General features: G+C 34.0%; 4 protein-coding genes across 4 annotated transcripts; 1 reads left to right on the forward strand and 3 right to left on the reverse strand.

The window, feature by feature from the left end:
* The first annotated feature begins 2,988 nt into the window (after positions 1-2,988).
* On the forward strand, positions 2,989-5,582 carry LOC101222224 (cyclic dof factor 3). The gene is made up of 2 exons (XM_004138121.3): positions 2,989-3,299; positions 3,841-5,582. The coding sequence occupies exons 1-2, from the start codon at positions 3,153-3,155 to the stop codon at positions 5,095-5,097; spliced, it is 1,404 nt and encodes a 467-aa protein (XP_004138169.2). The 5' UTR covers positions 2,989-3,152; the 3' UTR covers positions 5,098-5,582.
* Positions 5,583-8,025: 2,443 nt separating this feature from the next.
* On the reverse strand, positions 8,026-11,034 carry LOC101222461. Its single transcript, XM_004138122.3, has 4 exons — positions 10,593-11,034; positions 9,615-9,653; positions 8,413-8,497; positions 8,026-8,317 (listed from the first exon to the last, which is right to left on the reverse strand). The coding sequence occupies exons 1-4, from the start codon at positions 10,986-10,988 to the stop codon at positions 8,235-8,237; spliced, it is 603 nt and encodes a 200-aa protein (XP_004138170.1). The 5' UTR covers positions 10,989-11,034; the 3' UTR covers positions 8,026-8,234.
* A 1,729-nt stretch (positions 11,035-12,763) lies between these two features.
* On the reverse strand, positions 12,764-14,091 carry LOC101222701 (chlorophyll a-b binding protein P4, chloroplastic). The gene is made up of 3 exons (XM_004138123.3): positions 13,742-14,091; positions 13,246-13,661; positions 12,764-13,141 (listed from the first exon to the last, which is right to left on the reverse strand). Exons 1-3 carry the CDS (start codon positions 13,945-13,947, stop codon positions 13,005-13,007), a joined length of 759 nt encoding a protein of 252 aa, XP_004138171.1. The 5' UTR covers positions 13,948-14,091; the 3' UTR covers positions 12,764-13,004.
* A 2,071-nt stretch (positions 14,092-16,162) lies between these two features.
* Positions 16,163-17,318, reverse strand: LOC101222936 (expansin-A1-like). The gene is given in 4 exon segments (NM_001280606.1): positions 16,163-16,596; positions 16,665-16,977; positions 17,056-17,198; positions 17,275-17,318. Coding segments are annotated over 3 exon segments (759 nt in total). The 5' UTR covers positions 17,195-17,198; positions 17,275-17,318; the 3' UTR covers positions 16,163-16,289.
* Positions 17,319-21,443: the final 4,125 nt, after the last annotated feature.

Genomic DNA, 21,443 nt, shown 5'->3' on the forward strand with positions numbered 1-21,443 from the left:
TGTTATTCCATATAATTATCACTTTTATGATCTTAGGGAAAAAAACATGATTAGAAGTACATTTAATACTATGCATGCTTTTTTCCTTATAAGTTTTCATCTTAAAAGATTCCTTTTATTTAAGAGAATTTTCATTCCCAATTTTTAAAACTTATTGAAATATGGTATATTCTCTCATAAAAATTATTATTATTTAGTTAACTAATGAAAATTTTACAAAAATAGGAAAAATATTTACGACAATAGAGCAAATTTAAAAGTTGATTACCGTCAAATTTGTCAAATTTACAATATGCAAAAACTAGGTGTTATGAGTTGTTTTTTCTAATTTTTTTTTATCATCTAATGTAATTTCCTTTTTTTAAAATATGAGAACCATAATAAAACTTTTACTTCAATTTAATATTAGGACATTTTTAAAAATAGTAAAATAAATTAAAATATTTATAAGCTATAGCAAAATTTTGGATTCTATTCCTATAACATATCAATCACTATCAGCGATAGAATTTGTTATAGATTGTAAATATTTTCGTAAGATCTACTATTTTTTAAAATTTCTCTTTAATACTTTTTAAAATAAAAGATATATAAGAAATAGATTAAGAAAATGTATTCTTATATAAAAACTATAGTTATGATATATTTAATATTCTTACTTTCTTTTTTTTTTTATTTGGACGATTGCAATAAGTGGTAATTTTAGGATTAATAATTGAACGTAAAATATATACCACAACGTTAATAAACTATAAACTTTAAGTGTGGAATGTTATATATATTTGTTAATATTTTGAATTTAATTATTTTATATTTTTCAATTGTCATTGTACTTTTTCTCATTAAAAACAATATAAAAAGAAAAATATTAGAGAAAAGTCATTTAATATACATATAATACACATGCATAAAGTTTTAAGTTTCCAAAATGAGATATTACGGTAAAGATTCCTAAATAATATGTAGGAAAAGCATAAATGAACATAAATGAATAAATAAATCTAGAATTATCATAATGTTTAGCATCAAAAGCGTAAGCATAAAGATATGAAGAAAATAAAATTATTACAACAAGTGAGGAAGATTTTTCTTTTCCATAATAAAAAAGTCACAAAAGTAGAGCTTATTGTAATGAACTTAAAATACAATAATGTCCAATTGAAACCAAGTGTCACACCCTCTGCTCCAACATTATTAAACATTAAATAAATTAACTTAATATAATGTTTTAATTAATCCTGTCCACGTCATGCTAATGACACTCTTTAATTATAAAATACGGTTAATTATCCCTCAACCGCCCACGCGACCGTCCTTATTATTATTATTATTAACATAATCTAATTGGAAGAAGAAGAAGAAAGGTTTATAGATGAAATAGACGTATTAATTATTTTGTTTATGTTAATTAAATTAAAAATGTTGACTCTTTTTACACACACCGAAAGACAAAAAAGGGTTTTTGTTTGGTTTCGCTTTTTAAAATTACTCTTACGTGGTCCAATAACATAGCGTGAGTTTCGTTTTTATCTCCGTGGTGGGACACGTGTCGTGCTCTCGATATGAGAATTTAACTCGGAGAGAAAGTGCGAGGGAAAGGCAAAAGCAGTAGATTTCTCACACGTGTCGAATTTTGAAGACGTGGAGGATGATTAGACGTTTTTGTTTAACAGCTTGGAGAAAAAGCTGAGAAACTTTTTCCATCTGTGGGCCACGTCGGAAAAAATTAAATAACTCTTTTTTTTTACTAAACAATAAAGTTTTTTTATGCCAACAAAAATTTATAAGGTATATAGTTCTTTAAATTTTTTTTATCTCAAAATGAAAAAAGGAATATTTTTATATAAGTTAAATAAATCATGTGTGAAATATGATAGTATTTAGAATATATATTTCCTATCATCATTTAAAAGGAATACTTTGTGTGTATGATTTGATGGACTAGTTTTAAATTTCAAAGTGATCCATCCATTTAAGTTTAAATGTGAGAAGTGAAAAACTTGCTACCTAAAAGTATGAAAGTGTTTTAATAATATTTTTCTAATTATTTTAAAATTTAGGAAAATTTTCAAAAACAACGAATTTTAAAAAATATGTACAATATATAGCAACTTATATTATTGATAATGATTGATATACTATAGTGATATAATACTGTCAAGTGATAGAATCTAAAATTTTGTTATAGTTTATAAATATCTTAATTTGTTTTGTATTTTTAAAAATATTTCTTTAAATTATTATCAACAATTTTTTTTCGAATGATGAATTAAAATATATTTTTCGTAAACTACCTTTTAAGATTTTAAAAGGTTGGAAAATGTGCATGTGTTGTTTTGAGCTTTAATATATATATATATATATTTTAGATCTATTTTGTTTTTTTGTTTTAAACTTTTAAAATTAAGTCTATTTCTTTTATATATTTAACAAATATTTGGATTTTTTTTTTAAGTACAAATGGTTTAATTCTTACTCGAATTAAAAAATTAATTTTTTTTAAAAAAAATCAATCGCTTTTAGAAGTGTTTTTTTAGTTTTAAAAAATTTGATTAACATCCTCTTAAACGATTGGGAGAAGGTAGATAATAAAGAAAGAAAGTTAGAGGTAGAAACAAACATATTTTTATAAATGGAATGGAAAAATGTTTACATTTACAAAAGGTAAAGTGAAAGATAAAATAATTAATTTGATAAAATTAATTAGTCAAAATGGATCTAAGTGGAATAAAAAAAAAAAAATAGCGTATAATGAAAGATGAAATGATGTGTAAAGAAAGAAGGAAAATAGAGAAGGTGACAGGGGCTGGCTATCACTTTAATGTAAAAAAATGAATTAAAGGAAAGGAAAGTAAATAAAAAGAAAGGGGGAGGGTGCACCAAAAGTGGGTGCACCCGAGAATCAGAATAGGGAGGGAACTTGTGGCTGGTAATGAAATGGAGCGGATGACGTGGCATCCACCTCTTGCTTAAACGGATCAAAAACCAGGACCGAGTTGCCCAATGCCAGCCGAGACAATCAAACAAACACTCTCCCAATATCCAATTCATCAGCATCTTCTTCTTCTTCTTCTTCTTCTTCTTCTTCTTCTTCCTTCTCCTCCTCCTCTTAACAACTCTCTTCCCCTTTCTTTCTTTCTACAACAAAAAAAATGCTGGAAGTTAAAGATCCTCCCATTAAAATCTTCGGTAAGGAGATTCAACTTCCTCCAGACTGTGAAGTTTCCTTGATCGAAACCGATGATGATGATTCCGATTCTTTTTCCGATAAACAACCCGGAGATGGAGCACTACTTAAGGTACACAGTTCACTCCCTCAACATTTTCTTTACTGAACTACGCTACTCTGCCTCTTCACTGCTTATTACATCTTCAGATTTTCAACTCCTAACTATCCTTTTATCTCCCATTTTTGGGGCTTCCTTTGGGGAGAATTAATTGAATTCCGTAATTCTTTTTCGATTCAAAGAATTAACTCTGTGAAACAAGCAAGGAACTACGAGTTGAGGTGTTGTTGTTGTTGTTGTTGTCATTTTCTTTGGAATATCCAATTCCACGCAATTTGTGGTTGGATGTTCTTGACAAATTTATATGGCCTTTTCTCGTGTTTCAGTGGATTGAGTTCCATACTTTGTTAGCTGTTTGGGTTTGTTAACGTTCGTAATTTGAAAACGAGTGTGAATTTAATAAATATTATTGCCAACTAGTGTTCTTGATCTGCCTTTTGATTTCTGAGGAGGAGCTTTCTTGTTGACAAGATTGATTGGTTGATTTCTGATGAATCTATAAATTAAATTTATATGGTAGCTAAGGAGTATTAAGAGCTGTTCCCATGTTCAGGATGTAGGAAAAGTCTCTGAGAGTTCGGCTGGAAAAGAGGAAACTCTTCATGATTCAGAGGATTCTGCATGTGTACAAACAGCCAATGAGGCGCACATGAATCCTGAAGTTGTATCGATGGATGAAAATGACAAGCTAGAAACAAGCAAACCCGAGAAAGAACAGAATGGTGCACCTAACTCGAAAGAGAAATTGAAAAAGCCAGACAAAATACTTCCATGTCCCCGTTGCAATAGCATGGAAACCAAGTTTTGTTATTACAATAATTATAACGTCAACCAACCACGCCATTTTTGCAAAGCTTGTCAAAGATATTGGACTGAAGGCGGTACCATGAGGAATGTCCCCGTTGGAGCTGGTCGCCGAAAGAACAAGAACTCGGCCTCTCACTACCGACAGATTACAATCTCAGAGGCTTTACAAGCCGCACAAATTGATGTTCCTAATGGAATCAACTGCCTAGCAACCAAAAGCAACGGCCGAGTCCTAAATTTCAGTGTAAACGCACCTGTTTGTGAATCTATGTCGACTGTCCTCAATCCTGCAGGAAGGAAGGTGTTGAATGGGACTAGGAATGAATTTTACAGACCCGATGACCAAGGAATTAAAGCACCTTGCAAGGGTGGGGAAACTGGCGATGATTGTTCCAGTGCATCTTCAGTGACGATGTCAAGTTCAATGGAGGAAGGAGCCAGGAGGTGCCCTCAAGAACCACAGATGCAGAACATCAATGGTTTCCCTCCTCAAATTCCGTATCTTCCTGGTGTTCCTTGGCCTTGTTCGTGGAATGCTCCAATGCCACCACCGGCCTTCTGCCCTCCTGGAGTTCCTTTACCATTCTATCCGGCGACATACTGGAGCTGTGGCGTTCCAGGTGCTTGGAATATTCCTTGGTTCCCTCCACAACCATGTTCACAAAACTCTGGTGCAAATTCACCTACACTAGGAAAGCATTCCAGAGATGTTGGTGACAAACTCCAAGCTGATAATTCTGAGAAGGAAGAACCTCCAAAACAGAAAAATGGATCTGTTTTGATTCCCAAAACTTTGAGAATTGATGACCCGAATGAAGCCGCTAAGAGTTCGATATGGGAAACACTTGGAATTAAAAATGATTCAATCAAAGCTGTTGACCTGTCCAAGGTCTTTCAATCAAAGGGTGAACAAAAGAATAGTGTTTCTGAAATGTTATCTCCAGTTTTGCAAGCTAACCCTGCAGCCTTATCAAGATCTATTACTTTCCATGAGCGTTCGTGAATGATATTTTAGTGATGTAAGATTTTAGTCCACAGTTTAAGGGAAACTTGGATTTTTCTCCCTTAATCTGACTTACGGGTAACGTTCCTTCCTCCTTCATATAATTGAATTTCCAGTTTCATTGTAGAAAAAAACTCTTTGACTTCAGAAGCTTAATCATGAAGTGGAGACAAGCATCAATCTCAAGCTTCTTCTGCCTAAGAAGCCATCCAGTTTTTCAAGAATCCTGGAATTGTTCTCTCTATAGAAAGAGTAGCAGCCATTGCCTTTTTTTCTCTCTAAATGTTTTGAGTTTGTGGAACCTACTAGCCATCTTTTTGTACATACCTTTACATATGTGAATAGTTGAAGTAGAGTTTCAGCAAAAGTTTCTTAGATGTATAAAAATGCAGTCAAAGTTTGCTTCAATTTTCATGATGGTTGTCCCCTTGTATTCTCCTCATGCTGGATACCTAACCCCAATCTTCAAATCATTGTTATGATAAGATCTAAAGAGTGCCATCTCTCACCTGGAAACTTTTTCAAGAATTCAAAATGGTTATTGTATACATACATACATACATACATACACCATACAGCAAAAGGACCCATAACTGTCACTATCAAGTGATGAAAAATGTTTTTCAATATCTCAAAATGAAGCCAACTGCCAGGGTAACATGTGATATTCCATACAGCTAAGCAAAGAAAAAGTATGAGTGACAGTTTGATGGCACAAAAAGGCTGAGCAATTAAAGTCACAAATCCGAGACTCCTATGTTTTGGGCATTGAGTTGAGATTTGAAGTCTTGAGATAATACATTGAAATTGTAAGTTGTAGAATTGTTTAGTATGAAGTTGGAGAGAGAAAGAGATGAATATGAAGTTTTTTCGATAAATATTCAAATATCAAAGGTTGAGTTATTAAACACTTCAAAAGCTAATTTCCCTTTCCCCTCAATCCACAGCAAAACTCCAAGACAAGTTACTACAAAAGACTGCATTACAGAACCCACCTTTTATTTCTACTCTTTTTCATTTTTTCTTGAAAAAGAAACAAACTTTGATGAAAGGTTTCTGGCCCTTTTAACCAAAGTGATAAACTCGGGGGAAAAAGTAGTCAATAACTATTTTGGGTTTCTCTTTTTTCCACATCTTTTTCCCTTGCCTTCCTCTTTTATGGAATATAAATTCATTTTACCTACTTTATGGTAAAAACAAACATAGAAACAGCAAGCAAGTTTCCAATTTGGAAAAAAAAGATGTTTAGATTGGTTGAATGCAAAATTCTTTAGCACAATATCAAAATGTCATCCTAAAACTAGTATTTTCACCAAAACAGAAGTATCAACGTCGTCGTCGTCGTCGTCATCCTTAACCAATTAGCAAAGGAATATGAAGATATTTTGTTGGTTGGATGAATTGTAGACCACATATTATGTAGAAAATCAGCAGGTGTAGGACCCGGAAGCTAATGCCAAAAATCATTCTTGGCATTTCTCTCTTGATATTGCTATATTTCTTCTTGCTGTTTTCCTCTCCATGTGAAAACCACCGTCCATTTCTTCACATCCATATCTTCATCTTTGGTTTAGTTCTGAGGGAAGCTACAGAATTTATTGCAATTTGTTAAATTCTGGTGAATTTGGTTGGCCATTTGCACTGAAACTCCCACTCAATGAAAGAAACATAGATTTCAATTGGCTTTTGCTTAATTAACATTACATGTTATCCATTTTCTTTTTCTTTCTTTTTTTTTCTCTTTTCCATTTTCAGTTAAACAATTTGAAATCTCTGTCTCCATCACTAAAGTTACACACCCAAAGAATGGGTTATCAACTTTACACTGTGGTTTGTATTATATTTGTACTGTGTGATAAGTAAAATCCAAAAATTAGTGCTATTTCCACTATCATCAAGTGCTTGCTTTGAAATATCTGAAAAGAAATGCATTTGTCTATGTAATCTGATTATTTTTATGAATTTGGTCAGAAGCTCTTACCCCATGAAATTCCACCACTTTCCACCCTAAATTATTGGTTTTTTTAAGCCAAAGTTGACTTGCTTAAGAAGAAATTGCACAAAACTGACGGAGATTAACAGTCAACTTCCCACTATAATAAGTCTTTTGTTATTGCTTTCTATGCCATATTACCAATTACTTTAAACCCATATACTAGTTTTAAGCTCGCTTTTCTCCGCTCCCATCTCCACGGTCTTTTAATAACTATTGAAGGTAGATCTACAAATGTCAGATCAACTTACACACAAACGACCTATCTAACCCCCTACAACCGTTAAGTGTCAACAAAAACTTGTAGAATATTAAATTCTAAGTATCGTGAATCTCATAGTGCAAGATGGCCGATCAATCCTACTGTGGATCAATCCTATTGTGGCAGCTTGTTGGAATAATTTCTTAGAGTAATTTTCCAAATATGCCAATGAAGTGACAAAAAAATGTGGAATTTCAACTTTTTGACTTTTACTATGAAGTTAAATTAGAATAATTCAAATCCAATTTAACAATACTAGTTAGTGTTCAATATCCAATAGAAATCCGGCTTCAAAGAGTAAATAAAATGAAATGATTCGAAAAGGTCAAAGCAATGAATCCCATCCACTAAGATTAAGTTACTTAATGGCCCAGTTTCTTGCTGTTGCTGTCACAATTTGATTGAATAAAAGTAGGTAAGAATTCATTTGTTTAAAAAAGCATCCACACACAGAATTGTGGAATGTGGATGTGAAGCATCACTTCCCTATAACGCAAGGAACATCCAATCTCACTACTGCCTGATAGTGGGATAGATTGCTAGGAATTTTAACTTTATAAATGTATTCACAGAAACTTCCATTTCATGCTTTTTCTTTCACTTCTTTCCTTTCCAATATGATCAAACTTTCTTTAGAACTACTCTAACCATTCAATCATAGATCCTACACACATCAGATCAGACATTAAGGCATAAAGTATGCAACCAATGAGCTTGTTCGAATTACACGTACTTGTTGGTCTATAAAGGAATGAAATAAGGGCATGGGAAAAATTCCCTACTTTTTTCATTTCAATCTTTTCGTTTCTTTTTTGTTAAGTTTCCATGTCTTACCCTGGAATCAATTCTTACAAAAGGTTATAATATCATCAACTCAATTAGTCATTGAATTCTACAGCCTCCTGAGTCTTGTCCACGATGTACATTGCCATAGGCAGATAGTTCAAGAAGATCCATGTCTCGACCTGTAAATTACGTAAACATATTGACCATATGATATCATTACCAAGGTGTAATTGAATACCCTTAGATATTGTTGTTTAATCAAAAGCTAATGTACCTGAAACCCGGCAGTAAGAGCTTTTCTGTATTAGTTCTGCCCTTGAAATTTCAGTCCGATTTCCCTTCGATCGATTCACAGTTGCCTACATCGTGAATAATACAGCCATCAGAAGATAATAAACATAACGCAATATGCTAACTACTAAACAACATAGAGAGAGAAAAAAGACGAAGAAGAAGATGGTGGGACTTGGGAGTAGGAATTTGGAAGAATTCTTTCTTGCAATAAAGAATGGTTTGAATAACGAAACAAATTATCTGAAATTATTGGCAAACAAAATAATTCAAACTGTTATGAGATATAGAAATTATAGCAAACCACCAAATACATAGCAGTCAGTGTGGTATTTTTGTATTCGATCGATAACTCTTAAGAAAATTTATTTTGATTAAAATTTTAGTGTGGTTACATTTTCTAAAGGTGATTTTTAATCAAGTTTGTTTTTTTGCACTATATCTAAACGCGATTCTACAAATAATAAATCAAAATAAAATTGATTCCAAAGTGATTGAATCACTTAAGAAGCACATTTTGAATAATCACATTTTAAATGATTAAATCAAAGTTTTGGCTTCCAAAATTACTTGGGAAGTAAACTTAAACAAAGACTAGATGTATTAAACCACAATGCTGCGTGGTTGTACGTCCTTCCCGGATTAACAACCCCCTGACTTTACAATAATGAATAATGTAAAAGAGTCATTGAAAATAAATAATATCAAGTGTAGAACTATGTAACGTCCTCTTACACATGATGAATAGAAAAATCTGAATAAAGAATTTCAATTATAATCTAGCAAGTAATTAACTCTTGTAAACTCTAGTATCTAAGGGCAGGTCCCTTGTTAAAGAAGAACAATCAACTATGACCAGTCATGAGGGGACAGTGTTCATCCTTCAGTACGTCAAAGGAAAAGTTTGAGAGAGGAGACAATCAAATAATTGAAAAGACAGTCAGAAGCACAGTCAACAAAGCATTAAGAACTATTATGTAGTAACATCTGGCCATGGGGGACACATTATTTAGCAAACAGAACAATCTGTAGCTCTGTCCTCTATAATATAATATCCTCTTGGTCCTATTGATTTCAAGGAATAATGCTGCCTATCCTCCGTAAAACAACGCAAACTAAGCGAAGGTTGAAAACAACACTAAATGAAGTTTGGATGGGACAAAGGAGAGTCATTAGGATTATTACCTGCAAGACCTGACAATTTTCCAGTGTGCTTTTTCCTCCCTGCAATATGAAGTATTCATACACTCAGCCTGAAGGGTAACTCAAAAACACTTACTGAATTTATTAAGAAATAAATATCGCAAAGATATTTCATAACAAGTAGACTCTCAGAATCTCATACTCAACTTTTCAGCAAATACAAAAAATGATAAAGGGATGACTAATGGAATATTCACACTCAATTAGGATAAGATCCCAAACCTCCCTTAAAAATTTTGAAGTCGCAAAGTTCATGCTTACTGATAATTAACTGTATCCAAAGTAATTTAATTTTCATTTCATCGGTTCATTCGTTTCCTAACACATTTAGTTGCTCGTACTAAGCTTCCATTCGCATAAACTTAACCATTTAGTCAGTCGTCTTCTAATGCTATCTCTTCGGTTGGTAAAGTCCACAAAAACTTAGGAAACAATAAAAAAACAATATCGTACACAAATCTTCTGGGACAGACAGAAGAGAATATAATAAGACAATTCAACAACCATATACAAACTTCAAATATCCAATACTAAAATTGAAAACAACTCATTAAATACATAGGATTGGCCAACATGAGCTCAGCTTAACCACCACTTGTTTGTACCAAGGACAAAAGGTCCGGTTCAAATCCTCCACTCCCAACTTCTGTTACAATACCTTTTCAAAAAGAAAAAAAACTAAATAGAAACAGAAATTGAAGATTTTCAAGTCACAATACATTAAAAATAACAGCCTAATCATATATGTACAAAGAAGAAAAACCCACCAAGCTAATTTCAGCATGGCCCAACAAGAATTGGAAGTAATACATTACCATGTCTCTAATGAGCACATTATCAAGAGTTCTTACTCATTTCCATCCCACAGCCTAAATTACGAGAACTAAACAAAAACACCTCACAACAGTCCTAAAACAGAGGAATAACAAAAAAAAAACAGAATTCGGAAAGGGGAACTACCTTAGAGTAAGGCAAAATGTGATCATAGTCATGACAGAGACAACCGGGGCAGCCAACAAGCTTTCGAAAAACAGTGTTACCAAGAGCATCTCGTCGCCACCGATCTGGGTCTCTTCCTTTAATCTTCTCGGCCTTATCCCAACATTGCTGCTTCACACTATGAGGAAAGCTCCGGGGATTGTAGTTGGAAACTGAGTCATCTGGAGAGAATTTTAGGTCTCCAAGGAGACTGGATTCGCCGGTGACGAGGTCCCGGTCGAGAAGGGATGCAGAGGGGCTGAGGCTTGATGGGTGAGAGCCATAAGGCCTCGATTCGAGACTTGTTGGAGAACCAGTTCGGTCCCTGAGCGGTGAGGAGGGGCGAGTTTTCTTCTTCGATTCTTTGCTTCGCCTCATCTTTGACTTTGACTCTTTCTTGGATAATTTGAGAGGTCATAATGGGAAAGTCCACCTTATCTGTTATTTCACTTCCTAAACGACATGTCGTCTATGGTACAATATATATATGTGTATATATATATATTAACAAAATTTGTAGTCACAACCAAAATGGTATTTAAGTCTAATTAAAACTTAAAAAGTAAAACATTTGTAAAGCAACATCTTATGTGCTCCATTTTCTAAATCTAACAAGGTGAGGGCTATATTTAATTTCATAATCATCCAAAATGTTTGTGATAACTTGACTAATTAAGTTACGTTTAAATTAACATATCTTACAATAATTTAACATACATTGACTAAGAAAATAAAACAAATGTATCTTTGATTTGTAAGTTAAAAATGTCTCATTTTCTAAGTTACTATTTTCATCTATGATTTTGACCAACAAATATAATTGATATATTTTTTTTTTTAAAAAAAGTACTAAGGCCAGAAAAATAATAATGTTTAGACCAAATATGGCAGTATAGGCCCATAGGCATAAGGGAGTTAGTCACTATGTGTCAAAGTCCAAATTAACGTGCTTGGTCGAGGCTGAGGGCAACCCTAGTGGGATAGCTAATGGGGAATGTATTGTGCATGTGTCAACCCAAAATCTATCATCTTTATAGATACATTATTATAGTTCCATATAAGGTAACTTAAATCATATGTTCGAACTTTGAACGTCCACACTCTTTCACTCTCTAACTTAAGTATGAAAGTGTGTGTGACAAGCATCACACCATTGTATAAGTTTTTTCTTTTGTAAATCATGTTCTTTCACTTCCTAAATTGATTCATTGCTAGTGTCGCGTAAAGGTCAGATTTGTTTCTCATGTTCGGATTTAAGTGACAATCTAAAAACATACTAAATTCTTTTTACTAACTTATGCTTGGTTCAAGCTATCAAAATTTTGTAAACTCTATAAAAACTCAAATCCACTGTAGAATGTCATGTAGAGAACTCATTGGTGCCTAATCCAACTTTCCATTTTCCTCGAAATAAAAACAAAGATAGTATAGAATAAAGAACAATGATAAGATGCATCAAACCACCATACTCCCCACTTTTTAACCACACAAATAAATTTTTTAAAGAAAATATATGTTTTCAAAAACCGAAAGTGCTGCATGGCAGTCGACTTGCCCAAAAGACGACCTAAATTCTTCCTTAAAATAAATAGTATGCAGTTTGAAACGATATCCGGTAAAAAGAATATGGACTTCATATTTCACTAGTTAGAAGAACAAGGTTAACTAGTAATATTCCCTTGAGCATGCTTTGGAGAAGGGGTCTTTCAAAGAGAGTATGATGTTGGCTAATAAGACCTTAAAGGAAATGGCAAACAAAATTGAGTTCAAGAATGCCTTGCTAAATTAATCATATCCATATATAAGTCAACAAAATTACAAATTAAGCTTCCTATTTTTGCTAACTCTCTTTTGAGTTTATCAACATGTGCAACAATAGATTTGGCCTTTTAAGTAGGTTTTATACATATGTTCTACCAGCACGAGGAAAACTTCCAAGTTTGCTTTGCCAAATATGTATTACTTCCTTTGTTTAAGGATTTTCAACTTCTTGCTTTCTTTTCTTTTAAATTACAATGTCTCAGTTCAAGTGGGCTAGAAATCTGTATCAGATTTCTTATCTACACATTCCAAACATAGAACTAATTCATAACACTAAGCTTGAGTGTAAAATTCCCAAGTTCGTGATTTAAGTGTCGATATGATTAAAGATGTGAAAGTTGAAGGAAGCTGCAAGAGCCAAATTCATGTCATTTAAAGAACAACATCCAAGCTACAATGACAAGCCCCTCCACCCTCTGTACACTGATATTCCACTATGTTGTTGATATTACAAATTCCATTAGCAACACACACTCCAAAAAACATACTCTCAAAAGAATCTCACTTCATATCAACCATTTTTACCCTTAATACAACAACAACAACAACAACGACCTTCCAAACAAACCAAATTTAGTTGCCACCAAATGTCTGGACAATGGTGTTGTGCCATGGGTCAGAGATGTGCTGCAAAAGATTGTCAAATGGCCCTTTCCCTGTCACATTGTGTTGCACTATGAACCCCAAAAACGCCAACATCGCAAGTCTCCCTATACCAAACAACAAAAACACATCAATTCACAGATAAGAAACTGTAAAAGTATCTCGAATTCATGAAGGTTATTAAGAGTCAACCATATTCAAAGACGCTTACCATTGGCTATTTCCTTCTCTTTAGCTTCAAGAGTTGGGGCGAAATTTAGGGGATTGAAAATCCCACCAGGGTAACCACATTCATTTGGGGGTAAACTGTATTGCTTGAAAATGGGGTCTTGGTTAACACAGCCAGGGTTTTTAATGTCTTGCCATCTTCGGATTTCGACGTAATGGAAGAGGATAAACTCGATTACAAACAGAGTTGACGACGAGGCGAAGTACTCTGCCTTTCCAGCGTCGTACCATTGAGGGGCGTTGATGATTCCAATCTTCGTGAAAACCTCCGGTAGAAGCATTCCGGCGACACCAAGCATCGCCCACCGCCCATTCACCAGCTCCGCTTGTACATACCACCTCAAATTCTCTGGGTCTTCCGCTAATCCCAACGGGTCAAATCCATTGTCGCCGGGAAGACTGAATTTCGATTAATCAATTGGATTAGAGAAAACCCAAATTTACAAATTCCCAAAGTAAATTAGGGAGGTGAAAATTACCTGCCGTTTAAATACATCGGAGATGGGAGACCAGGCAACCATTCTCCTTTCTTGGCTTCAACCTTGAAAGATGAAGACGAAGAAGCAGAAACTGGCTTAACCGAGAGCACACGTTGGAGTTTACCGGAAGAACCGGAAAGGAATCTTGATCGGGCGGCACATGGCCGGAAAACGGCGGCAGAAGCTTGAGTGGTGACAGTGGCCATTTCTCCTGAATGATGTTTTGGATTGAGGAAGAAAATGGGTTTTCAGGAGTAAGTATTTGGGGACTAATTTGCAAGGCTTTGTAACTTCACTTCAATGTTGAGTTTGTGGTTCTTGTTCGCTGTTCAAATCTGAGGGTTGATTTAGGAGATTTTCACGATCTAACGGCTACATATCAGTCTGGAGTTTTGGACTACAACAATGAAACGATGGGACCTTATCCCTTTATCCTTTGAGTAATATCTTCAATCTGTTTCTATCTTTTCATTGGCTGATTGATGATGTTGTGGAGCCACGTTTGTCCTACGTGGACGTGTCTTCTTTTGCTAAAGATACGATATCTACGTGGAATCATGACTTGCCAATTGGACTATGACAACTGGCCCTCCAATCAGAAGAAATCTCGACTCCACAATTTCTGAACTATTAAACAGTATAGTATACTTAAGTATATGTTAAATATTAGATTCTTTTGTCAAAAGAGATTCTTTTTTTGTCATATTCACGAGGGTTTGATTTAGTTTGTACGTAATTCGATTAATGAACAACCCGTAAAAAGGATAAAAGTTAAAAGAACTAAAGACTTATCACATAGCTAATGGTAATGGACATTTATCCCCATACTTCTCTTGTTGTAAAAAATAAATTCGTATTAAAATACAAAATGTTTGAATTTGAACCGATTATAAGGAAATGCTTTTGAATGAGTTTGGGCCTTTGTGATGATCTAACTACGCATAGGTTCATTTCTGAAGGTCCAGTGGGCTAGAATAAAAGTTGACCCACTAGATTGGGGTGGCAACTTGTATATGGAGCCCAATGGGCTAACAAAAATGGGAACGAAATATTCTAAACCATCTCCTAAAATTGTCACTTTTGTGACAAACTTTCTATGAGGTGAAATTGGGGGTTTAATTTTAGGCCAAGAAGCCAAGAGGAAGACATTTTATTTTAAATAATAATAATAATTAACTAAACCTCTTTTTATTAGAATCTAACAAAATAAAATAAAAGCCTAACAAAATAGGATTATATGGATGAGAAGTAATCTAACAAAATACATATAGAGACTTGGTGATTATGGAACAACAGAAATGTGTATATTGTTAATGTATCTGAGTAGTTTATTCCTCTAAGCTCGACCTTATCTACGTTTTACTCAAGAGACGTCTAACAAACTATCAGTACGATCGTAGTAATTATACTAATAAAATTCAAAGAAAATTGTTACTTATTGAAAGAACCATTGGTTTGGAAAAATTATTAGACAATGGTCATTACAAGAGTTAAATAGAGATTGTGGTTAAGCGTCCACTTTAATCATGACATCATTATTAATGGTTCAAGGAGTCCAAGAAACCTACTATTAATGAGTTTATACTCTCACGACAAAATATACCAATGGGGTAGCTAGTAAAACATACGTTAAAACCATGTGAATTAATATCACACACCGTTAATTCTTGTTGTGTTTGCTTGGCATTGGTATGATTTTTCTTATAACTTAAATTCATTTATAGTACATCGATATTGATATCATCAGCTATCATCACATTATAAGCTCTTCTTTCTCGTTTTTTATATTATAAATACTTTTGAATTAGCAATAGTTAGGTGCATTTGAAAATACATATTATTTTATAAGATGCACGAAGATATCCGTTTGTTTTCTATGTGTATATACTTAATTAGCACAAATTAATTGCAAAGGTATACACATTAATGGAAGCTAACACAACCATCACCAAAAAAAGTCTTATGCAATGTTATTTACGAAGACTTTAAACTATTGTGTAAAGCAATATTTGTAAATTTGTTGTTTTTCTTTAAACATTCATGCATAAAAACAAAACTTCAAACTCACAAACATAAAAGCAAATTTCATATATCTCTTAAGACATACTATCAAAGGAGTTGGACCTACCAACCTCTTTTAAATACAATTAACCCAACAAACCAACTTAATACTAAACTTTATATTATAAAAACCCACGTGGTAACATTGACATTAATCCTAAACCCTAAGTTCTAAACTAACCCGAGAGACAAAAGTGGCGGGTGTCATTTCAAATGCCTACCGCTGCCAGTATTTTTCATCTGCCATTGCCTTAAAAACACACATAGCAGAACTTCGAACTCAAAAACGAACCCAAAACCAAACCAAACCGAACTGAAACCCCACTTTCAAACTCACAAACTAAAAATACTAAAAAGTAAAAAAAAAAAAAAGGAGAAAGAGGACACATTAAAAACAGTGCCCACTCCAACACACAACACAGCTCCCTAGAAAATGAAGAAGAAAAAGACTGTTCCGTTCTGTTCTGTTTTGCTGTTGCCTTTCTGTTCATCGGAACTGCAACCCACTAAAAGTTTGACCAAAGCTCCACTGAGCTGGCGCTACGTCGTTGGATATCACTGTTCTGCCATCGCCGGTGGTCACTTTGAACGATAAGCTTTGTCCATTCAGATATGAATTGCTCTGCCAATTCTGTCCCCAATTCCTCGACATTGCTTCCCACCCTGTTTTCGACCCTTTAATCCACACTCCATGAACATCCCCACCTCCACCAACGTTGGTTACAAGGACTAAATTGAAGTACGAATGACCATTGATTGTGAATCTAATGCCTCCTTTCTTCTCACAAGATACCCTGCATTGGTTATTTGCTCAGTCTCTGTTTCAGTTATAGTGTTTTAACTTAACAAAATCAGTCAGTACCTTCTGTATGCCACTGGGACAATGCCGGCTTTGTAACCAGCGATTTGTTCGAAGACGGGTTGGGAGAGATCGAAATGGTGTTGGGGAGGGTTACACCAGCCGCCGGCGTTGTTTGGGAGCGCATTGTTTGGTGGACAAAAGTTTGTGGCAGTAACCACAATGGACTTTTGAAGACACCATTTTGGGTCATTTACACATTTGATTTCAAAGCAAGCGCCACAACTTAGTCCATTGTTGAATAAAGCTGTGCTCAGAGCTGCTGTGTTCGTCCCATATCCCTGGCTGTACAGATTTCCATAGCCACAAGCCCCTCCTGCAAAAAGAAAGTCCGTCGTTAAAGGCTACGGTTGTGACGTTCAAGAAATGCACAAGTATAAATCTTTTCACATACCCATTGTACCAGCGGCGTCACCCCCACCGTAGAATGTGGCGTGGGCACTAATCCAACCACCTCCATTGTTGTTGGCAAGAGCAGAATCACATCCCAAAGATAGAAGAAGACCCACCAAGAGAAGTCCAAGAAACGCCATTTATCTGCACAAAAAAGAATTTCTCAGGAAAACAAAGCTAAAACGGTCTTGAAAATATTGGGAATTGGAGATGAACGGACCTGTTGGGAGAGTCTACAAGGTGTTTGTGAAAATGCCCAAGAGAAAAAAAAGAGGGGGAAAAGGGTGAATTGGTGAGGGGGAAAGGAAGGGGAAGTTGGGAGATATATAGAGAAAAGTGAAGAGGTGAGAAATGGTTTTTTTGGGGAATTGGTTTGCTTTTTAGTTTAGGGAAGGTCACAACAAATAACCGACGTGTGGGGGCAACAAACTGCCATGTCCATACGGTTGCTGACTGTGGTGGGGAATAACAACTTTTTGATGAAACCACGTGGTTTTCGAAATCTTGTTGAAGGAGTCTCGCTTTTCCCCCTAGAAATATAGTAGTTGTTAAGACTTCAAAAGGAATCTCTAATCTTCTTAAGAATTTAATAACGTTTAGAAACCCAAAAAGTACTCTGTTTTTCGCTTTTAATGACAGTTACACTCTGTTAAGCGCCCAGCCATGCTGATACCCATTCACTTTTGCTTTACTAATGTCTGGCTCTTATCTCATTCCCCCCAACATCTTTAGCTCCTTTATGATTTCTTTAATATATCATCTTTAACATTGCCCCCACAAGATTAATCCATCTATGTTGATGTTTCGTTTGATCTTTTCAAGCTGACTTGCACAAGAGATTATTGTTCCTATATGCCCTTTGGCACATTGTCTCACCTTGGACAACCCTAAACAAAATATCATATCAGAAACATGGATTTAATTTCAAGATCAACTAACACCAGGAAGGGAACTGCATATTTATTTTACTCACAAAGTGAGGAGCCTGAGGAGCCTTAAATTGGTAGTATTTATTTATTATACTTTCCTTATCCTGAGGTATTAAAAAGACTTTAACAACCCTTTTCTGTTGCTGCCCTTTTTCTATCATTTTCTTGGCTCTGAAGCATTAGCTGCGCTGTTGTGTGTTTAGGCGTGCTCTTTGAATATAGGTTTTAAGCATTGTGACGCATGGGAAAGCAAAAAGGTGAGGTTTAGTAGCATAGGAATAAGAATCCATTCAAATTTTGAAAAAAGAAAATGGGTACAATTGTTTGGTTTGTGGAGCCAAAATCAATTTAAAAAGATGAAAAAGAAATGTTTGAATTTGGACACCATTATGTTATCTAACTTATTCTTTGTTCCCTTTTACCATTTCTTTCTAAAAAGTGGTGCATTAGGCTTCACCCAACTGAGTTTATTTCAACTGTCTTTAACCATACGATGGATAGAGAGGTTTTTACTGATTTTGCCCCCAAAAAAGAACAGTAAGAACCCAAAACAAACAACTCACCATTTTTGTTCCCAATCTCTTTTAAACAAAACACATTTACTTCGACCCATAACTCGTTCTATATTTAAACTTTTTTTAAAAAAATCACCTAAAAGTTGTGAACAATATGTGTGTTTGATCCCAAAGTATTAAAAATTAGTCCATATAAGTTATAAGAATAGATTCATTTCATCTATGTATATGAAAAAAAAACAATTATAAACTGTGCATTGATGGAAAGGTTTCCATATCAAATGAAACATAGATAGAAAGATTGATGATAACTTTACAGCCAAAAACTTGAAAGAACTAAGAAAAAGAAAAAAAATAGTGAGAGGAGAGACAATGGAACAAGAAAGTTGAAAACAGAAATGCATAAAATAAAAAAGAAAGCGGTGTGTGTCTCATCAATAACCCTCGTGAATAAGCAATCAAAAGAATCATTTCTCCTTTCCCTTCTCTTCTCTTCACAATAGCATAGGGGTTGTGTCAATTTATGATTGGAAGAGCAAAAGAAACAAAAGAGAAATGAAATATTTTGGAATATAGTTTTGAGGAAAGTATGGGGATATGGAACAAAACACTTTATGCAAAAATTAAAAAGGAAAACCCTAATTGCTGTGTTGTTGAATTTGGAAGGGGAAAGAGATGAATAGTTAGGAATGACAAAAGGGTTTGTCGTTTAATATCATTGGAAAATTGGGAGTATTGGGAATCACATGGGGTGATGCAATGCAACCATGGGAAGAAGGAATCAACAAATTCAAACAAATGTACCTTCTTCTCTGCTCTCTCTTTCCCATTCTAAACTTTTCAATCTTCAATACAAAAAACCCTAATTCTTTTTAGGTCATTTTCATTTTAGTAGTTGCTTATTGAAAACTGCCTTTACTTATACAACAAAATTGTTCTTCGTTTCAACAAGTTATTTGATAATTATTTAGGTCTCCTATCATAACTATTTTGTTTTTAAAAATTAAATCTACTTAGATATACTAGGACTTTAAGTTATATATTTATTCATTTGTTATGTATGTACTAAACTTGTTAACTATTTTCAATTTTTGGTTTTGTTATTTTTTGTTTATTAAAAACAAAAGCTATATAGGTTTAGTAACTTATGTTTTTTGAAAAACAAAAAACTAAATGTATATTTTTTTAAGTGTTTTTCTTTTCAGTTTGTTAAAAAAACAAAACAAAAAATTGAATTAGTTACCGAATATACTTGTTTTTTAAAATTTAATTTTAAAAAACAAATGGGTTTATCAAGCATGTTCGTGGTTTTTGAAATTTTGTTTTTGTTTTTTGAATTTGGTTTAGGATTGAAGAAATAAAAAGAAAATAAATTTAATTTACAACTCCAATGAAAGAAGAAAAAGAGTGTTTTCTGTTTTTAGTATTCAAAGGTTGGAAACAAACCTAAGTTTCAAAATCACATAACTACGAACTCATTTAAAAAAAGTAAGCTTATAAACATTATATTTTCCCTTGTAAGTTTTATCTTTTTATTATTAACTTTTATATCCAAGTTTAAAAAAAAAAAATTAAAAAAAACACATCAAAAGTAGCAAAATGAACCAACATAATTAAAAACAGTAGATATTTTCAACTTTATTTATTCGAAAATAAAATCAAAGTAAAGATAATGTCAATTTGAAAATCATTTGAGAAAAAAAAAGAAGAAACCAAAGTTTGTTAATGAATTGGGTTTGGAATAGGTATTGGATTCTATATATTGTATGAAGAATCCCTTTGGCCATCCATTTGTCAATCCAATTCCAACTCATTGTCTTCCACTTTCAATCTTCGTATCACCAAAAATCTAGAGGTGGGCTCAACCCTAAAGAGTACTCGAAAATGGCATAGGGTAGAACAACACCTGTCATTAATTGCCTCGAAGTTTGAGCCTACCGTTCGAGTCGATTAAAATATACCAATTGACTAATAATTCAAGCTAGGTCTAGACTGACACCCTACAACCTCGAGTGCTAGAAATGTCTTTGACAACCTTGTTGTCACAAATAAACGTAGATACTTTTGACTCGAATGGTGAGAATAAGTGATATTCAAACGAGAGACGACTTGACCTTCTTTTAAACTTTTTTGTTATTGTTTAGATAGATTAGTCACTGAAATCACCAAGTTAAGCATCAACATAGGATTGAGATTAGTTATAGGGAGGGAGTCAGGTAGGAGAGGATATATCAACCACCAAGAACCAAGCCCAAACAGATATGGCATTGGAGCAGCAGCAACAACAAAAGAACACAATATAAATTATATAAAGTTAGGTGGATGAAAGTGTGGAGTTTGGTGAGTGAAAAGGAGGAAGATGAAGAAGTTTGGTGGTTTTGAAAGTTTGATGCATGGGAGGAATGAGGAAAGGGGGAATGGGGAATGGGGTAGGGTCATACGATGACACGTACGTAGAGGTTTACTGTTGTTTGTTGCTGTACTGCAACATTGTATTCTCTTCTGTTGTTTCTCTTTTAACAATATATAACACAACAAACCACAGCCTGTAATCTACTGTTCTACACAAACACACACACACTCTCTCTTTTGTATTTATGTTTTATTTCAAAAACAACAACAAACGAAGAAGAATCCAATTTAATATCTCCTGACAAAGCTCTCATCCATAAAGTTTAAAAACCCCTATTTGATTTACCAATACCTCTTTTCAATCAAAGCTGCCATCTGTTATCTGTTATCTGCATCTCCTCCCCCCATTCCATTTCCCTCCATTACTCTCCCTTTCAAATCTAACTTTTTCAAACTTCAACTTTCAACTAGGACCACTTCTTTCTTAACCTTCTTATCACATCTTTGTCTTAGCCTCTACCATATTTGGTTTCTATATTTACTGTTATTTGGATAATACTTTTAGGATTTATTGCTTCTCAACTTATGTAATT

This window comes from Cucumis sativus, chromosome 1 (genome assembly GCF_000004075.3).
Source record: "Cucumis sativus cultivar 9930 chromosome 1, Cucumber_9930_V3, whole genome shotgun sequence".
Lineage (NCBI taxonomy): Eukaryota > Viridiplantae > Streptophyta > Magnoliopsida > Cucurbitales > Cucurbitaceae > Cucumis > Cucumis sativus.

Excerpts from the sequence above, each read along its gene's own strand:
- LOC101222224 (XM_004138121.3), top strand. The coding sequence starts at position 3,153 with ATGCTGGAAGTTAAAGATCCTCCCATTAAAATCTTCGGTAAGGAGATT. Across the intron at positions 3,300-3,840 it reads GAGATGGAGCACTACTTAAG|GATGTAGGAAAAGTCTCTGA; the intron begins GTACACAGTTCA and ends TCCCATGTTCAG.
- LOC101222461 (XM_004138122.3), bottom strand. The coding sequence starts at position 10,988 with ATGAGGCGAAGCAAAGAATCGAAGAAGAAAACTCGCCCCTCCTCACCG. Across the intron at positions 9,654-10,592 it reads ACATTTTGCCTTACTCTAAG|GGAGGAAAAAGCACACTGGA; the intron begins GTAGTTCCCCTT and ends TTCATATTGCAG. Across the intron at positions 8,318-8,412 it reads CTCTTACTGCCGGGTTTCAG|GTCGAGACATGGATCTTCTT; the intron begins GTACATTAGCTT and ends CGTAATTTACAG.
- LOC101222701 (XM_004138123.3), bottom strand. The coding sequence starts at position 13,947 with ATGGCCACTGTCACCACTCAAGCTTCTGCCGCCGTTTTCCGGCCATGT. Across the intron at positions 13,662-13,741 it reads CCGATGTATTTAAACGGCAG|TCTTCCCGGCGACAATGGAT; the intron begins GTAATTTTCACC and ends ATCGAAATTCAG. Across the intron at positions 13,142-13,245 it reads AGAGAAGGAAATAGCCAATG|GGAGACTTGCGATGTTGGCG; the intron begins GTAAGCGTCTTT and ends TGTTTGGTATAG.